Source organism: Schistocerca gregaria, chromosome 4 (assembly GCF_023897955.1).
Source record: "Schistocerca gregaria isolate iqSchGreg1 chromosome 4, iqSchGreg1.2, whole genome shotgun sequence".
NCBI classification, from domain to species: Eukaryota; Metazoa; Arthropoda; class Insecta; order Orthoptera; family Acrididae; genus Schistocerca; species Schistocerca gregaria.
Window position 1 is genome coordinate 117,544,187 of NC_064923.1, and position 19,507 is coordinate 117,563,693.

Below are 19,507 nucleotides of genomic sequence, written 5' to 3' on the forward strand. Positions count from 1 at the left end.
TTGTTAACGCACTTTATGTGCTGACTGCATACAGTGAATTGCGTCACAGATCTGCCGCCAAGAAGTGAAAGTGTGCGCCATGAATGGTACGTACGTTCACAGATACTTATATTACTTGTGTTACAACTACTACTTTAGGTATCTAAAAATGTACTTATAGGCGCTACAGTCTCGAGCCAGCGACCGCTACGGTCGCAGGTTCGAATCCTGCCTCGGGCATGGATGTTTTTATGTTAGTTAGGTTTAAGTAGTTCTAAGTTCTAGGGGGCTGATGACCACATGTTAAGTCCCATAGTGCCCAGAGCCATTTGAATGTACTTAGAAAGTAATTTTCTCGCACCTTTTATAAATTACAAGAATGAATAATGGCACCGCACTGAGGAGAGCTAGAGGAAGGCGCTGATTTTCGTGAAAGCTTCGACATTCAGCTCCAATAAATTTAGGGGACTATGGTAAACTTAAGTGAGGGAAGTAAGACAGGAGTTTTTACCTTCGTTCTCAAAATAGCCGTATCGTATCAACTATAATTTAGCTGTTTTGAGCAAAGATGAAGACTTAGCTTCATTCGTATCATCCTCGCGATTCATTCTGAGGACCGTAACGAAGCCGTTGTCAGCTGGGAGCTGCGAGTCCCCCCCACTAGAGCCGCGCCCCCTGCCGCGGCGTAAACACTGTCGCAGACCTTGCCCCCAGCGGCTTCCTGCTCCGCAGGTTGGGCACGAGGTCACTGGTCGACAGCTCTCTCCAGCCAACGGCCGCTCGCGGCGAACTTCCATTCGCTTCTGGCCTCCAACTATATGTGGTTCGTTCTCCCGAGAACCATTAGCCGCCGCACGCTGGACATGTAAGCCAAGGTTAGGCGGCGCGGCTAGACTTTCCTGCCGCCCTGCTACTACCGCGGCAGGCTTACGCAAACAGTGCGAGGAGGTGTGCAGTGTCGCGCCGTTGCACCGCGGTGACGCAATGGCGCCCTGCGGAAAGTCACCGGTGCAGAATGCAGATAAGGATCTGGCGTAGCGGCTGCGAGCACCCCGCGTGTGACAGGCCACGCCCTGCCAACTGGCCGGGCCCCTCCGTAATAACTGGTAACAGTAACGGCGCACGGCCTTGGCTGCCTGGCTGCCGGCCACGCAGCCGCAGATACAGGCGCAGCGACGCACCGCGGGTTGCCCGCCTTACACCTCCAGGCGGGTAGCCGCCCGCACATTCCACTAGCCGCACACTCGTTCGTTCACTTTATTGCTATCTACTGAAGAGTACCACCGAACGTGACCATATTTTCGTTTTTACTTGACCGAATCGTCTCATTAAGGGAAAGGAAACAGACAGTGGTTCACTTTCTAGCCGTTCACTCAGCCAATATCAATTACTATGTACTTACTTGATTATTGGAAAATTCATCACTAGTAAAATAACAATCATGGAAATTCAGTTTCCGTGTTGTAAGCTTATTTGTCCGTCACTGACATAGGAGACCGCAAACCTTCCCTTCCCGTCTGGACAAGCTGTGCAATGACTAGAGTACATGTAAAGCTTACCCGGACAGGCTAAATGCTAGCTACAATGAGGTCGATAATTCGATTGTAATACTGGCATTTTAATTTTCTATTCCCACAACTGACAAAATTTACAAAAAAAAGTAATTCTTTGTCCATTCACACACTCCTGAGAATAGCACATCAACAATTTGCAATTACGCGCCTCTATTACCGGCAGCTAGGTTGATAACTACTCGGCACCTCGCAAGGATAACTTCTAGATCGAGAATATTAGGTAAGTTGTTGGAAGTGGTTAGGCGTTGGTGAAAATCTAGCTTCTGAGCACACTGAGCTGTAGCCGCAGAGCTCTGCACGGAACACCCGTTGGTGCAATGCTGCGATACGGACCGTATCTCTCCCTTCGAAGAAGATAGCCAAGACGTCTACAAGTCCGTACCTCTCGATGGCTGAAAGGTAAGTCCATCTTCTCCTCAATTCCCCATCTCCCAGGCGTACGAAAAATCGGCGGAAGAATACTCAGTTTCGGCCGATGTCTAACGCTATCATCGCCGAAATCCCGCCAACGGCATTTCTGAGATCTACCCAATGATCGAGTAGGTCATAACGCTCTAGGCAGACTAAATTCCCGTCTTCGTCACTTGTTGCCCAGCACAGGTGGATCCGGATGCCGGGTTATCCCCAAAAGCGCCGTATTGTCCCCGCGTTTCCGGTGGCCGCTACCTGCCGCCCACGGCGGCCCGGGAAGCTACGGCCAGATGCTGATTTTATATTCCACAATTCTCAACTTCCGACACTTTTCACCAACGCTTTAAGTTAGTGACTTAGTCATGCAGACATGCAGGGAATAATGCTCGAGAGTGCCTCATATTTATTATAATTCAATAGTAATGATCTGATACACTTACCAGTCCCTTTACTATTAATATAAAAGTTGGTAAGATAACGTGTAAGTGTCCTGCCCTGGCACCTTACAGTGTGTCACTATCGTAACGAGACCTTCAGAACGGCTTTGAAGATAATCTACACGAGCAAGCAGTGGGGGATACTTTTAGATTATCACAATTAGAATGTAAGATGCGTTAGGAAGTAGGCAGTTTAGCCTACATTGCTAAATGATTTAAAGGGCTTGATTTGTACATAAATCGAAACGAGAACTCAGAATAAGTTGTTTTGCCGAGTTCACTTCCACACGGCATGCACCCTGCAACTGACGTCCCAGACCTGAATCTAGAGTCACGTCCAACTTACGATTGAGTAATTTCCGCTACGGTCAGCGAGGCGGCAATTCTGAGACGAGAGGCTTTTGTGCGGGTGGCAGAATCCAATTTCCCGAGAGGACTGCCTTTTGTCTACGCAGCTGATGCTCTAACACGCGACCTAACAGGATATCGTTAAGACGACCCACGTCTTATTTTAATGAACGAAACTGACGTATTTTAAGGAGAAACTTTACGGCCGTCAAAAATTAAACTAAGATATGTATTTCTTGGTCCTTAATATTTTACACATTATGCGAAACTGACGCGTTGCGAGGACTAACCTCTCCGTGTCTTCAATAGAATGCTTGAATAGCTAACGGGTCTATGCCATAACACGAAGTCGTGATACCTTTTTATCAACGGCAAAATAAATTCCAAGGCAACTAAAGCGTATGCATAGGTTGCGGAATCTCACTTCACAACGAGAGAAAGAGCTGTGAGGAAGTATTCATTTCTTTACGGAAGACTGCCTAAGTTTCAGTAGTACTTACATTTCATTGTTCTCTATCAATTTCAGTACAGCTGTCCGGAAACAAAGCAAGCCCCATTTCCATGGCACGTGATTGGGTCACACTCCTGGGGATACGAGAATTCGATTCGCTTGCCGCCGTCTTCCTGCGAGCTATCGTTCCCCGTGGGATTTGCGAGAATCCGTCTTGCAGAGAGGGACGATGGAAAAACGTGCTGTGCGTGTCTAAGAAAAATCCTCCAGAGAAAAGGCGCGGTACTGAGAGCCGGTGTTTTATAGAGAGAATAATACTAATTCTTTGCATTCGTGTAAGTCAGCTTTTATTTGTTAATTATGAGGAGTTCTAATAAAAAAACTCGACACTAATACCTCAAATGCAAAGCTACGACTAAAGTTTTTAAGTAGGGTGATCTACCGTAATTACTTGTGGTTTTGCTAACTGTAGAACTGACTTAGCACCAATCAGTGTAAAACACCGCAGGAGTGTTCATAGCTGCACAAAGTTAGTACTTAAATTCTCGCTTAGTGGCATGTTTAGGACTGAAGCCTAACATATCTAATGTAAGCATATTGTTACAGAAGCAACAAGTTCTACCTACTAACTTTGTTGTGGATGATAATAATAATAATAATAATGATAATCGCTTGTGACGAGGGCTTCCCGTCGGGTAGACCGCTCGTCTGGTTCAAGTATTTCGATTTGACGCCACTTCGGCGACCTGCGCGTCGATGGGGATGAAATGATTAAGACAACACCCAGTCCCTGAGCGGAGAAATTCTCCTACCCAGCCAGGAACCGAACACGGGCCCTTAGGATTGACAGTGTCGCGGTGACCACTCAGCTACCGGGGGCTGACTTTATTATTTGAGCTGTTACAGGCACGTATCACGACAGCTCTCGGCATTCAGTGTTTTAGTGTATCATCGTCATGTAGTTCGTTGGGTGCATACTTTATTAGGATATTCTTTATTTGAGGGCGCCACTATCAGATGCAAATACATCGGTAGACATTTGAACCCTGGAGGAAAGAGGAAATCTAAAGAGTTGAAACTATTACCCTAAGATTATCACGTTCCTCGTTTCATTTGGTGTATGACATCGGTAATAGTGCCCCGTTGCGATCCGTACTAAGATTTCATCTTAAAGGACTGAAATAGTTGCCTCGTTCTGCCCCCTTTCGCGCTGACGACGGAGCGCCTTTCGCGCTGCACGAACAGTTATTGGAGAACAATCTGCGGCAAGCGAGTCAGTGGCCATTATAGCGGGGACAGCGACGGGCCCGGAATAGAAAGGCAGCCGAGGGCCCAGTTAGGCAAGTCGAGCGTGACGCGAGCGCCGCGCCGGCCGGGCCGCTTCCGACCTTCTTAAAAGGTTCCGCCGCCGCCTTTGTCGCCACGGAAGCTTCGGACCCAATTACCGCCCGCCTCCGCCGCCAGCAACAGGTTGTCGGGCTCGAGGATCCGCAGGGGACAGGAATCACGTCTTTTGCAAGTGTTACCGCGCGTCGAGAACTCACTTTGCCAGCACTCGTGCCATCTGGTAATTGAGCTACGTGTGTCATCTGTCGTAACATACAATCTTATTACATTACGTCTAATTTAAGGTCCCATCTTTCGCGTACCCAGGGCAGAAATGAGCTCAACTCAACACTGTTAAAGCAATATTGGTGGGGGGTAGAGAATACTCTAACAAATATTGTGGCTACCAAACGTTAAGAGTCTACAGGTCCAAAATGAGAGCTCCTTTGTTGACCTAGTATTTATCCTAGAAAGTTTTTTCTCACAGTAATACTGAGTCAGTGCGTGGCTACCAAACGTTAAGAGTCTACAGGTCCAAAATGAGAGCTCCTTTGTTGACCTAGTATTTATCCTAGAAAGTTTTTTCTCACAGTAATACTGAGTCAGTGCGTGTTACCTAGTAGGAACAACATTATTAATATGCTAGAGGAGGGGTCTCCCAATTTTTTAGTCCGCGGGCCGCATTGACTACTCCACGAAGTCATGAGGGCCGAGATCTACCTAGTGGGATTGAAACACCCCAGCACTCCATGATCACCGTAAAGTAAGGCTGAAGGAATAGCTAGCGCTGAACCGAACTATTATTTTATTACATAATTTTGATTGGTGGACGTACCTGACCGAAGTTCTGGCGTATTTTACTCTGGCGAATTTCACCGACAAAAAGTATGTCACTGCACATTCTTCACGAAAGCGTCCTGCAAAGTCAACGAAATCTCAAAATCACTGTTAGCAACACTATTACTGCAAGACGTAACAAAGGTAGAGTATGTCAACGCATTCCAAGCGGCGCAACAATAAGTTTAGTTATTTAGCCTTGTAGCGAGTAGCAGAGCCAATGTCGCTGTGTGTAGGTCGCAATAGGCCTCTAAAGTCAATTGTTGGTACTGCAGGTACCACTGCAATTATTTGGCGGGCCGGATCCCGGGGACGTACGGTCAGCTAACGCTGGCCGGTTTGCCGGCCCTCGCGGGCCGGTTTCGGCCCGCGGGCCGTAGTTTGGAGACCCTGTTTTAGAGACAGAATTAAATGCTGAAAATTTAGAGAAGATATCCAACTTTATATAACCGTTCCGACTGTACACTGGCGGTAACTAGTCTCGTCGAAACCGCCTTTACAGATGCGTTAAGTTCCTTCGTCCCCTATGATTAATACAAAATGAAAAATACCCGCTTGAAAGACTTTTAGAAGCACGTCAGATGACGTAAGGTTTACGTACGAATCTTATGTGTCTGCAGACTGATGATGCTAAAGATCAGTCTTTCTCGATGGATTGTCTCAGGAGAAGATGGTATGAAAGTTTGTTTCCCCGAGAGTGGCAGCCAGAACAAAGAGACTACGGGTGCTCCAGTTGGGATCGTCGGTGCCGCACACCTTTGTGCCACCTCTAGCTCTGCACACTTGTCAGCGACCTCGGCAGGCTGGGCCGGGCCCGCCCTCGCCGTGAAATGCCGTTAACCTTGTGGCTTGTGGCCGGCGGCGCATTCACTCGCCCGTCGCCCGTGATCGATACTCTGATGTTCAGGCACGCCTCCACGCGGATCCTCCACACGGCAGGAGCCCAGCAACGCATACTTATAGAGCGTCTGCTCGCATCCCGATTGAGGTTGCTATACTAAAGTTTGCCTTTTCATAGATGGTTGCACACCTTTCTGGGACGAGGGAACGAAGATTTTTGCTTTTGCGAACGTTCACGTAGTCTCCGTTACCGAGACGAATGCGTCACCTCTAGTAAAGTTTGGCTTGTGAGGCTTCAGTTGGGTCAGTTCTGTTTTGTCTCTTCATGTCAAATGCTCAGTGCAATCAACAACAGTAGCGCATATTAGTTATGTTTTAGTCTTGATTAGCAGCAGTAATTTATCTGCGGGGAGGAGTGGGGGCAGTAAGAGTAACAATTTTGAGGGAAGCTAATTTGCCACACGAACAATTATATGGGTGACAAAACCCTATCCAAGACTTTTCGCCATAATATATAAACATTCTGTAATGAATTAAACAGTGCTCCAGCTTCCAGGGCGGGGGAAAATGTCTTCTTTCCTCCCACAAAAGCGCCTCTGTCGTAACTAAGTATTAGCGTCATATGTGTGTCAGTTTATTAACGACTGATTTAACTGATCTACCCTTTGGGCAGTCTTAAAATGTGTGGAAATGAAATGAACGTATGGCATTGTTGGCCGGGAGGCCCCATGCGGGGATGTTCGGGCGCCGTATTGCAAGTCCTTTTTAGTTGACAATTCGGCGACTTGCGAGTCAATGATTATGAAGAACACACAACACCCCGTTATCACGAGGCAGATAAAATCCCTGATCCCGCCGGGAATCCTACCCGGGACCGTGTGCGAGGGAAGCGAGAACGCTACCGTAAGACCACGAGCCTATTATGTGAGGAAAAGGCGTTACTACGGAAGCGTTAACGTTTCTGCTATAGTCAAGTATGTCAGTTTCAACCAGCACAGCATATTACGCTCTGGCGTCTTTGGTAGTAGAAAACCAGCTTTTTTTTTTACTTACAAAGCCATCTTTGGATCCGTCTGCATTTGTAGATATCATGCACGCCAACTGGGCTGGCACGTTAGTGTGGGGGTACGGATTTGGAGGGGGGGTGGGGGGAGTAGTGAGAAGGGCGAAATAGAGTTATTTATAGCTGGTAATTTCGGTCTCTTCATTTGCCAGCTTCCAGCATGTTGGGTTAAAACAGTACAGCTTTTGTTAACCACTGACGCGGAGAAGGTAGTAAATTCACTTTTATTCAATTGATGAATATTTGCTGGTCATCTTATCCCGTTTCCAAATCATCCGAACAGAATAGTGTATTATGTAATAGTATGCAAAAAATGTTAAGGTTTTAAATTTGCACATAAACGACTTCGATATAAGGGTATGTAGACAAATGTACGATTTGAGCATGGTTTGCACGCTGTTACGGAATACGTCATTCTGCCTGGATGATTAAGGAACTAGTTCTGGTAAGTTGTCACATAAAATGAGTTTTGCAACTTCGGCTGTTTCCTGGATCAAACTTCATTTGTATCTCCCGTGCAGTATGCTGTTACCTCACACAGATGCCGACGACATATGTAGGCCACGGTTACGGCACGAGGCGTGGACGCCGACTTACACGGCGACAGGCCGTGTCCTCGCGGCTGTCACTGCCAACCACAGCTGCGTCCGTGCCCTTCCCGTGCTACGTCTCTTATTAACCTCCCTGCTAGGATGTCAGGGACCGCATTACCAAGCTGCAGTCGGCCTTTGTCACACGGTGAAAGACATGCCAAGCAGTCGCAGAGCACACCTGAGGTGTACAGTATAAACAATGCAAAAGCGGTTGATACCAGACTTTAGCCCTAACGATTGCATTATGCATTTCACGTCCACGGTATTTTTGGGTTTCTTGCAGTCTAAGTAAAAATCCTCGACATATCTGCAGCACGATATTCCAGGAGTGACTTCGAGTATGTTTTCCCTGTGTATCCTCGCAGCCTCAGCCGGAAATAGATTCAGCAAGTTGCCTGGAAAGTGCCACCCCTGTGAGATACATTTAGTGTAGTGATTTTTGAGCTATCCGTAGCTGATCTACCATGGTCTAGCTCATTTAACGAGCATGCTAACTTGTTGGTTGTTTTGGGGAAGGAGACCAGACAGCGTGGTCATCGGTCTCGTCGGATTAGGGAACGAAGTCGGCCGTGCCCTTTCAGAGGAACCATTCCGGCATTTGCCTGGAGTGATTTAGGGAAATCACGGAAAACCTAAATCAGGATGGCCGGAGGCGAAATTGAACCGTCGTTCTCCCGAATGCGAGTCCAGTGCCTAACCACTGCGCCACCTCGCTCGGTAGCATGCTAACTGTGAGGACCTTCCTCTATGCTGCACCATTCTCTGCCTAGATGCCTACGAAGAGATCTCATCCCTCCGCTGCAGACGGAGCGCGTCATGCAGTATCTATAGCGCACCCGAGTATTTACGCGGAGGCAGCCGTTGGTGCAACCAGCCGGCCTGCTGATTATATAAGCACAGCGACTTACGACAGGCGAACCTGCCGGGAAGGGACGGGCCTTGCCTTGGCGCTTACGTGACGTGACACCGCTACTCTCACCGGACGCCGACCTTGCCTTCAGTCTTGCGGAGACCCCAAATATCGAACTTTAAGCAATAACGTCGCATTTGTCACGCTGAGTGCATATTTAGTATCAGCGTTCACGTTAGTAGTGCGAAGAAACACTAAACACTGCCGATATCAGCAACTATCCCACGATTACGACGAATCAATAATAAACAGTGCAGGCAAGACTTAGGATGATGTAACGAACCTGTTGAACAGCAAGGAGTACGGCTAAAATGGCTGAGCACTATGGGACTTACCATCTGTTATCAGTCCCCTAGAACCCAAAACTACTTAAACCCAACTAACCGAGGGACATCAAACACCATGCCGGAGGCAGGATTCGAACCTGCGACCGTACCAGTCGCGCAGTTCCAGACAAACGCTTACAACCGCTCGGCCACACTGGCCGGCCAACAAGGAGTACCATTACGTGACGACTTTCGTAGTGAAACGAAATAATTTTGCTGCCTCAATGTAATTCTTTACATCAGAGGGTGCTTGCAGCCCACCATGGTTGAAGGAATTGGTTCCTATGAAAGGGTTTCTAACATGCCGCTAAGGAGGACTATGCCGTCAGACGACGGCAAGTGAATCAGCAGCACAAGTTTATGCAAATTTTACAGTACCTAGATTCGAACCATTTCTGGAATTCAAATATTTGTCATCTTAGGATATGCTTTTACACGTTTTCGAAGTTGACCTCGAAACTTTTTTAAATGATTAAAATCTTAGTTTACCGGAATGACTTATAAAAATATAATTTTTGGAAGCTATGGAGGGACAAGTGTTTACAGAGCAAAGAAATTAACGTAATACCAGTATGAGAGTTACGGGATGAAGCTGACAAGTATCTGATGCTCGTTTAAAGAACTGTTCGCTTCATTTACGCGAATTAGATTGTAGTATGGGAAGCAACACTAAACTCTCCTGGTCAAAGTTTGCAGTATCATTCAATCAAGACTTGACCAAACATCCCTATTCCACGACAAGCGATGAGAGAACAATTGTTAATTGAGAATCCTATGTTTACTAAAGATTTAACATACAAATTCTGTGGAAAGGCAATCTAGATGTTCACATACTCAACCTGTTCAAGAGGTTTTTACCTCTGCGTCAGCTACGTTTAAGGAAAAGCGGCAGTTTTGTTGCAGTGCAAAGTTTTGTAATTGCCCTATTACGAGATGTTAATTTGCCGAACGAGTCCATGCTTTAGCTGGTGCTGTGTAGAAGTTTCTCACAGGTTGTTTGGCTGGCTACGTTCTCCAGGGACGCAAGCTACGCCGATTGCGTCAAGAGCAGTGACTGCGACGCGTAGAGGACATTCTTTGTTTCTCGCAATAACTGGTTCCCCACGAACCGGGAACTGTTGCTACCAGACCTCGCACGAGGAAGCTGCCCCAAGGTTTCGCCGTCCTCGCGCAGCACACGCGAATCTCTGGCCTGGCCGCTTCTGCCGACACCTGTTACGGGTGCACTTTTTCTGCAGCTGCCTGTTCCTCACCTTTTCCGTGAAGAAATTTCACCGTTTGTTTCGTACGTGTAGAAATATTCTGCAATCTAGAAGAATTATCTTTCACTAAACTATATACGGTTCGATGTTCACACCACGGTCTGCGATACACAGACACGATGTCCCAAGGAGCAATATTTCCCCGCTCTTTCTACGCTTCGTTCGCGAAACACGAATGAAGAGTAAGAATTAATGATAACCAAAATGCTCAGAAATAAACGTTTTATCCCTTTTAGATACTCGCTATTTTTCCTCTACAGCACTCTAGTGAAAATTTCCCGTTTACTTTCCGCTATCTCGCACAGCTAGGCTTTTATTCCACTTAGCACGGCTTTCACTACGTTGGTGGACAACATTTTAAATGTTTCAACTTTTGTCCTTTTATAAGTTATTTTGCAATTACCTACCATACGTTACGCTACTTAATGCGCCAAGCAGCCAATTTCTTTCAGGAGACAATGGAGTACTTAAATTTAAATGTTCTACTGGCGTTCATTCACCGTAATTAGCGACTGGCAGTGTCATTAACTTAACTAATGACTACAGTTGCCTGTGTTCGACTGAACGGAAGAACTAATTGTACCATGTTCGGGTATAAAGTATTTACAGTACGTAACAGGAGTTACGTATTCAGTTTTACTTTACATGAAAAGGTTTTTGCCGTTATGTGGCTAATACTGTTGATATGACTTGTTTGGCTAATTTATGCCTAATTGAAGTTTTTCTGCAGTCAAGACCTTGTATTGGAGAATCTAACACGCATTTGAAACAAATGGCGTTCCTCAGTTTTCATTAAATATTTCCGTTTAAAAAAATTTGTAGGGCGAGTTAAGGTTCCAGAGTAATCGCGCAGCGTCCTTTTTTTACACTAATTTCATTATTATTAACTATTCCTCAATCCAAGGAAAAACTTCCATAATTGTTAGTGAAAACTTATCACTCTGAACTGCTTTATTAAGGAGTTTTTCGGTACACTATTTTAATATGTCACGAAGCTTCCCGTTATAGTATGTTGGCGGTTTATCTACTGTGTTAGCCAGTATGTACCAGTCACCCTCGTTTCGTTTTACATTTTTGACAATACTTTGCTAATTTAACTTTTTCCTATCATTTATTTCGTGCGCGTTCCAGAGGTTCTTCATTGCAGTTTGACTAGTGGTTTGGTATTTTGAACTATTATGCGTTATTAATGATCTACGCCTGTACGAAACGGGAGCTTTCATTAGCATTAGTTTAATATTGCACACAATGGAATTATTAGAATGCTGCGAGGCGAGCTGGTTTTGTAGGCTAAATTAGTCTGGAGGCGATGTGACAACGCGACGACAAACTAGCAGACAGCTGAGTTGATAACGGAGCTGCGGCATGCAGAGGCTAAGCTGGCTGCTCGGGAGTGGCTGGCGCTCAAAGTAAACATAGCGGGACGGCGCCTCGCCGAGGTGTTGCGCGGGAGGAAGCCCGATCGGCAAACACAGCGGCGCCCTGCCCGAGGCAGAGGGTTGCTTACCGTGAGTCGTCGTCACGTCAGTACAGGAACCACGTGGGTGGCGGTGTACCCTGAAAGGAACCGCTCTAACTTCGCCCCCAAGCGAATTTGGCGAAAACCTAAAGTGGAATGGTCACGCGAAGAATTTGATGACCGTCCGTCCACTATTCCGACAGCGGGACAGTTTATCCAAGTAATATGCTGCGGGAGGAGAGACGTGGGGTTTGGAAATAAAATAACTGAACCACTGGAATTTTAAGTTTCTTTTCCTTATGACAGAGCAGCTGCGTGTCTGACCATAAATCAAGGTACCGGGTTCAGTCCCCAGTTGCTCCTAGCACATCGCTTTGGCAGTAGTTCGTATTAAAAACAGTGCTTTACAGTGACTTCAGAGTAAACCGTAACTCCCCTTGTTCCTGTTAGATGGCCTGAAGAAGCCAAGGGCACCCCACCTCCAATAGGGCCAGCCTTTGTCTTTACGAAACAGTCACCAGTACAATTTAAAACCTGGATAATTTTAGCTTTCTTATAGAAATCTAGTACAGTTACTAATTACACAAGGAAAACAGGTTTTCCCTTAATTTTATTTACAGAAAACAAATCAATTTTTGCACCTCTACTGATTCTACGTGACGCTAGAGAAATTAAAGGAATCCTAATATCCTTTCATCAAAGAATATTCCACGTAGTGTGAATAATTTTTTCGCAATAGTGCCGTTAATGCTATTAAACAGCTGAAATAACGAAATTTTTCGGTAGAAAAGTAAGTAGTCATGAGCGAAAAGAATTTACATCATTTAAAAAACTAATCTGACAGTCAATTTAAGTAAAACTTGTGAGTTGGCATGAATGTTTTTGTTAAGTGCACAGATAAGCCAAACGTGTAGAACAGTAAACGGCACAATTATTAACTAAAACGAAATTTCACTTGTCGCCATTTTCCCGAGCTTCGTGGTGTGAACAAGTATGTAGACAAAAATATGTCAGCTTCGAGCCATCACTACAATCTTTCCCAATTCTTGCAATCAGAGTGACATTTTAATATAATTCTGCGAAATTCAGTTTTGAATTTTAGGAGAGAAAGGTCATAAGAAAGTTAAACTTGGAGAGTGAGTAGACCGTGTGCTCGTGATCATTTGAGAGCATCCGCGTTTTTTTTTTTTTTTTTTTTTTTTTTTTTTTTTTTTTTTTTTTTTACAGAAACGGTTGCCTGGGTTGCAATACCTGGCATCGGTACGGAAGTGCCCGGTAACAAGTTGTGCAGCTGCCTTGCTTCCCAGTTTACCGCGTGCGTTTCATTGCGACAGAAGCTAATACGGTACTGTGTAAACATCATAAGGGAACTAACTACATGCTGCCAGCGGGCCGTTGTTTCTCAGAGAGGCAAGTAAGTAAACAGCCACTGTTCCTACAAAATTGGATTGCGTTATCTTATTTGACTATGGTTCCCTCACACAGAACTGGTATACTGATTTGCAATGTCATTTACGCGCTCCAAGCCAACAAGGCTTTTCGCTGCTCTAAATTTAAAAACTGTTGAGAGGCTTTTCTTTTTTTTTTTTTTAAATCAGGAGTTAGTTTTGGTGGATTCAACATTTGTGTCAATTGGAAAATCAAAACCGAAAATCGGCCGCCGTTGCCGACATCGGAGTAACGGCAGAAACCTGTTTTAGGATTAATGAAATACAGACTTTTAACAATTTAAAATTTTAACGCAGGCAACATATCACCAGTGGTTGCACTGAAATATTTAACAGTTTCGGTTTCTGATTTAGATTATATCTTTTACAAATCTAGAGTTCTTTATCTTTGAAGATAACACCCCACCCTCCCTCATAGCAAACGAAAGTTTCTAATTTTAATAACAGATTCGCACATTGAGCGAGATTGAAACACAGTTAAAGTCATAACTGGTGGTTACAATGTCTGTGGTTATACAGTGTCACAGTTTCCTTCAGACATGCAAGCAGGTCTGAAAGAACAGATATTGTTCTAAGAATTACAACTGTGGAAGATATTACGAAATACACACACATTCTGCGACTATGAATTGACGTTAACTGTTTATGATACATGAAAAATTTGTGGCGAACCAGCAAAACTTTTCCATGTGGCGCAAATAGCTAATGTCAATGGATAGTCGTAGAATGCGATTCTAGTTCGTAATATTGAAGGATTAAGAGTTAGTACGAGATAACTGCATTTCCCGAACGAATGCTCGTGTTAGACTTTAACTGCCAGTTTTTCCAGCTTGGACGCGACAGGAAACTCACCTCGATGCTGTAGGATTTCTTGATGGCGAACATCTCGCGGTTCTTCTGGGCAGCGGCTACGGCCATCATGTCTGAGGGTTGTCGCGTCTTGGGGCTGGAGGGTCTCGGGGAGAAGCTGTGGCTCAGTACGCCGAACGCTGCGAACTCCAGGCTGGCAGGCGAGTGGTGACTGTCGCCGAACGGACAGAGACAGAAGGAGCTAGAGCTGAGGTGTTGCCGCTCGCCGGACTCTGCACGACCACTGACTCCGCTAGTCGTACACTTCACCACTCGGCCGCAGCTCGTCAGACACCCTCGGCGCTGGCGCGGGCCCTTAAATACAGCGCTGCCCCCACTCCGCGCGCAGCCCCCGAGCGCCCCCTAGCCTTCGCGCGCGCCGCCCGCCTGCAATTATTACGAAATTTCTCGCCCCAAACGTATCGGGAGCGGCGGCGTGGGCTGCGACGGCCGCGAAGCGCCGCGCTGCCCCTTCCTTCCCACCGTGGCGAAGGGGGCCCTTTTTCCCGCCGGCAGCGCGGCCGCCCTCCCATTGGTCAGTGTGACAGGGGTTCCCCTCCTTCGCGGCCTGCGATTGGCGGTGGCTGACCTTAGCGGCGGAGGCTGTTGCGCGACTGCGTGAATGAATGCGGGGACGTCTGCGCGGATCGGGGGCGGCGGTGGACACGAGCGCCCCTGCCCGACGCGCTGTGGGAAAACTACTTTGAATCATCGCGACGAAAACCCTCGCGCCGCCCGCGGTGGCGTCCCCCGCTGTCGCAGCCTGCGCTGCCGGTTGCAGGAAAATGAGGTTGAGACGAGCGCGCTGACGTCACGGCCGCTCTCACCGGCCGCGGCCGCCGCGGTGGCCAGTGCGCCTACTGTTGCCGCCGCCGCCGCCGCCGTCGCAGCATCCGCGTCTCTACGTAAACATTCCGCAGCGTCGCGAGGAGCTCACCGCGCGTCCACGTCGCGTGTGCCAGCGTTGTTCCACTGTCTTCCGAACGGATGCGTAGATTTTGTTTCCTTCCTGTGACTGAGTTTCTTAGTGCCGGTACTGTGATTCCTTGAATTCGTGTGCGCCGTTCAGGGTGGCGAAAACGCACCTGTAGGCTTCTGTCGTGTAGACCGTTCGTCTCAGTAAAGCTTTTCCATTTGTGGATGTGGGACACTGTGACTGTGATGACTAAAGGGTTTGAGAATGAGTGCAATCTCTCGCCTTTTGTGCTAATAACACTACAGGTATCAAGTCGCCTAGCTGTCATCATCAGATGGTACATAGCTCTTTGCTTATAACATTGTGGAGCAGGTTGCGGAGGCGTTGTGCAATGTTATTTGAATCCTGGGGCAGAAATAACTTCGGAAAATGTAGTTAATGTTAGTTACATGTTTCATAAATAATTTGAGCGACTTTTTTAATCAAAATGATGTGCAACGAGTCAGTTTACAGGATATGTATACTTGATTAGTGTTATCATTAAAGGCCGGCCGTAGTGGCCGAGCGGTTCTGGGCGCTACAGTCTGGAACCGCGCGACCGCTACGGTCGCAGGTTCGAATCCTGCCTCGGGCATGGATGTTTGTGATTTCCTTAGGTTGCTTACGTTTAAGTAGTTCTTAGTTCTAGGGGACTGATGACCTCAGACGTTAAGTCCTATACGTGCAACTACACTTGACATTAAGCGTTTTTGTTCAGGCTGTAAGTTTTAAAATGGAAATTCATCCGTGGAATAGGAGCTGTCTAGGAGAAACGATTTTAGGTTAATTTAAAACTTGCATTGCTACCTGTCAGTCATTTTATGTTATTGGATAAATCAAAAAATTTTATTGCTGCATAATGGTTCAAATGGCTCTAAGCACTATTGGACTTAACATCTGAGGTCATCAGTCCCCTAGAACTTAGAATTACTCAAACCTAATTAACCTAAGGACATCACACACATCCATGCCCGAGGCAGGATTTGAACCTGCGACCGTAGCAGACGCGCGGATCCTAACTGAAGTGCCTAGAACCGCTCGGCCACAGCGGCCGGATATTGTTGCATACTGAAATCGTTTTTGAGCTACTGACAACTTTAGTAATAGGTAGCAATGATCATTTTTGTCTCTAGTGTTGTTGGTATGGACATCACTATTCTGGTTGAATTGTGATTTTCGAGTTACGTTAATTAAACAGCACCGCACAAACTTCGCCGAGGTAACAGCTTCCAAGTGCTTCATGCGATGTCCTTTAAAGGTAAAATAAAAATTCTACCACTACAAAAGGCGACTGGTTGCAGTCAATTCTGAAAACGTTTGCGTCACTGTCTTTGCAAGTTCTCTGAGTGTCTTTATAATTCTGGCACTGTCGAAATGTTGACCCCTTGCAAGTCCGTTTAATATTCAGCGGCGATAGAAGAATATGAATATTTCACTGGAAATAGTGCATGTTCAGCGATCAGATAAATCCCTTGTGGAAACGTATTGTGACGACCGCTATTGCAAAACTCGTAAAACATTTTTTCCCTTTGGACTAGTAAGCAAATGTGACGAATATAGTGTTGATGCAAGGGAGTCGTAAAGCTAACGTAACTGATGGTCTTGACTGATGGTCTCCAGTTATACGTGATCTCGACATTCGACTGAAGTATTTTGCCTGTCTTCTTCCATGCATAACCCTTTTTGCTATTTTGGAATGTGCTTTTCGTAACAGTTTCGATGCACTGTCATTTGTGAAGACTACGTTATTATTCCCCTTCGTTTCTTTATTGTTTCGATGTCAATAGTGTGTGGAGAAGGAGTCAAAGCGAATACTGCGTTATCAGAGTATTCCCTGTGGACTGTAGTTGGGACCTGAGGCTGTGAGCAAGCCTGTAAGCCACTGGACTCTCATTAAGTAGAACGGGGAATCAGATTCCTGTCCGGAAATCACGATTTAGATTCTCTGTGTCTAAATTAAGTCGATCCTTGGCCTACGAAGGTTGTGCTGTCTTTTTTCGCTGTAGTTTGGCCGCGATATATACTGAGACCAGTCATGTGGTAGAGTGTTGTCCTCTAGAGTAAATAATTGGAGTCCTATACTTATTCGAATTCTGTATTGGGCAGTAATGTTAATATGCTTCGGAAATACGTGCTTCGTAAGAAGTTTATTTATAGAGTCGTTGAGTCACATGGAAGTGGGCCGCTTTGTTCGTTTTCTTTTCAAATGAAGCGAATTAGATTTTTCCATATTTTATTCGTTTGCACATCTGGATATTGTTTACTAAATACAATAGTGTGTTCTTACGCTTCGGTGTGTACTGTCTTGTACATGAAGAAATTAGCTATGGTGTGGAGACAATTGGTGAAGAAAGAGCAGCTTCTGTGAACTCGAAACTGGAGAATTTGAACTTACAAAAATATCATCAGCTGCTGTAGCCATTTTCAGATGTACAACGAAAGTAATTATTATCGAGAGTACTCATAACTATACCATAAGTTATTTTTCAAGTTGCGTCGTTGTTCTACACAAATTCTGCAGACCTAATCGCTAAATTTTCACATGTCATGAGGGAGTAAATAAAATAACGAATGCAAATATCAGTGATCCGTATTTCGCGTATCCAGTATACACTACAATCATTATAAACGTTAATAAAGCTCTTCCACATTACTGGATGTGACGAAAAAAGGATGTACAGACTTAGCAAACAATTGACATGTCAGTCTGACACGTGACGTACTAGAGTAGCAAAGTTCTTTCCAGCTGTTTAAGATGAAGGTTGACTGAATAATAATAAAAAAAGAGTTTAATGTTACGTGGATGACGAGGTTATTGGAGACGGATCACCGGTTCGGATGGAACAAGGAAGGGAAAGGATTATCCTGACATATACACTAAATTATTAGGGAAATCACGTAAGTTTTATATGTGGATGGCCGGAAGGGGTTTTGAACATTGCTCATCCCATTATCACTGTACCATCTCACCAGGTGCTTCACTACAGAGGTGATAACAGTAAGGAAATAAGTAATTAAGAGAAAGAAAGGAGATCACACCTTACTAAGACATCGGTTCCCACATCCATACCTATCCAACTCTAAATAAATCTTAAGAGATAAATTTTAAGCTATATTCTGCACAGTTTTATGCGAATACTGGACTCGTTTCAGAGCATTTTATACTTGCGCGAAACTAATTCTAAGACTAGTCGTAGCATATACCTGAATGTCACAGGAACTATCACCATTATTTTTATAAAATATGATGGGGTGACAGACGAATAATTATTATTTCTGTCTGAGCGAAATATATATTGATTCTTTTGGTTTCTGCAACGCATACGCTGAATTAGACTAAGTGCTCGTGTCAGGTGCGGTGTTGCGTCGGAAAACGGGACTCGTCACGACAGCGGGGCCGGCCGTGTACGGTCTCCCGTGAACTTGACCAGCCGAGGTGTGTGACAGAGAGTAGTGCTTCGTCTCAGGGCTTTCCACCTGCGAAGCAAATCGCGTTGATGTTCACGAGAATAATACGTCAGAAAGTCAGTGAGTCAGGAATAAAAATAAATGCTTAGGTAGGACATCCTCAAATGAATTGTGAAGATGCTAAGCTCAATGTAAGTGGAACGTTACATAAAAACGTGGAACATCGGTTTTCCCTGTGTCGCGACCCACTGCCTTTTCTGTCTTTTTAAGGAACGTTCATGCACGTGACTGACACGTTGCAAAATGTATGTAAAGGTTATACAAGGTCTAGTGGACATCACTTTTTCTTTGCTGGGCGGAAGGCGTCGTCTGCGATGTGACGCTGTAGACGATATCGTTATTGTGGGAAGAGGTTGTTACGAATAAACAACTGCAGCTATCCCTTCTGGAAAACGTGGTAAGAAGCTTTGCTTAGTCCCTACAGAGAGTGCCAAAAATCTTGATGTCCTATTCTATTAGAAGTAAAATTCATTTTTTACAGTGTGTACAACGGCGTGTGAGACACACAGAATGATTTTAGAGCAACTTGGTCACTGGCTATACATAAAAAAGAAGTAATTCTTGGATAGGTAATTTACAATGCTATAAAAACTTATTGACTCTGGCGTGCATTGAAAAAAATCATCTTAGGTTACTGATCCATTTGGGTCAAAGTGACCCTGAAGGTACTAAATCATTTTCCTTTTGACAACGTTACTTTGTAGCACATTGTTCCAAAACGACTCACAGTACTGAGTTCTTCAGCCACATTCAGAGGTCGTGGAGCGTACTTACTAAATTCTGGTATTTCAAGAATGTGGCGCTTGCGTTTTTTTGTTGACCGCAGTGTCACGTACATGTTTTTGGCAGACAGCGACGAGTTTAACCAGTGAAATACAGTCGCTCTACGAGTTCTCTCGAATGTTTCTTCTTCGCATCAGTGAGTGACAAATACCTGTAATTATTTGTAGTGTTGCGGATAATAATCCAAG

General features: G+C 45.3%; 1 protein-coding gene across 1 annotated transcript in view; it reads right to left on the bottom strand.

Moving 5' to 3' along the window:
- The window catches only part of LOC126365745 (tyrosine 3-monooxygenase), a 38,862-nt gene extending 24,126 nt beyond the window's left edge, over positions 1 to 14,736 (bottom strand). The window contains exon 1 of the mRNA XM_050008206.1: positions 14,117 to 14,736. Coding sequence (XP_049864163.1) covers positions 14,117 to 14,185 — 69 coding nt within the window. The 5' untranslated portion in view covers positions 14,186 to 14,736. The remainder of the gene's footprint in view (positions 1 to 14,116) is intronic.
- Between the last annotated feature and the right edge of the window lie 4,771 nt (positions 14,737 to 19,507).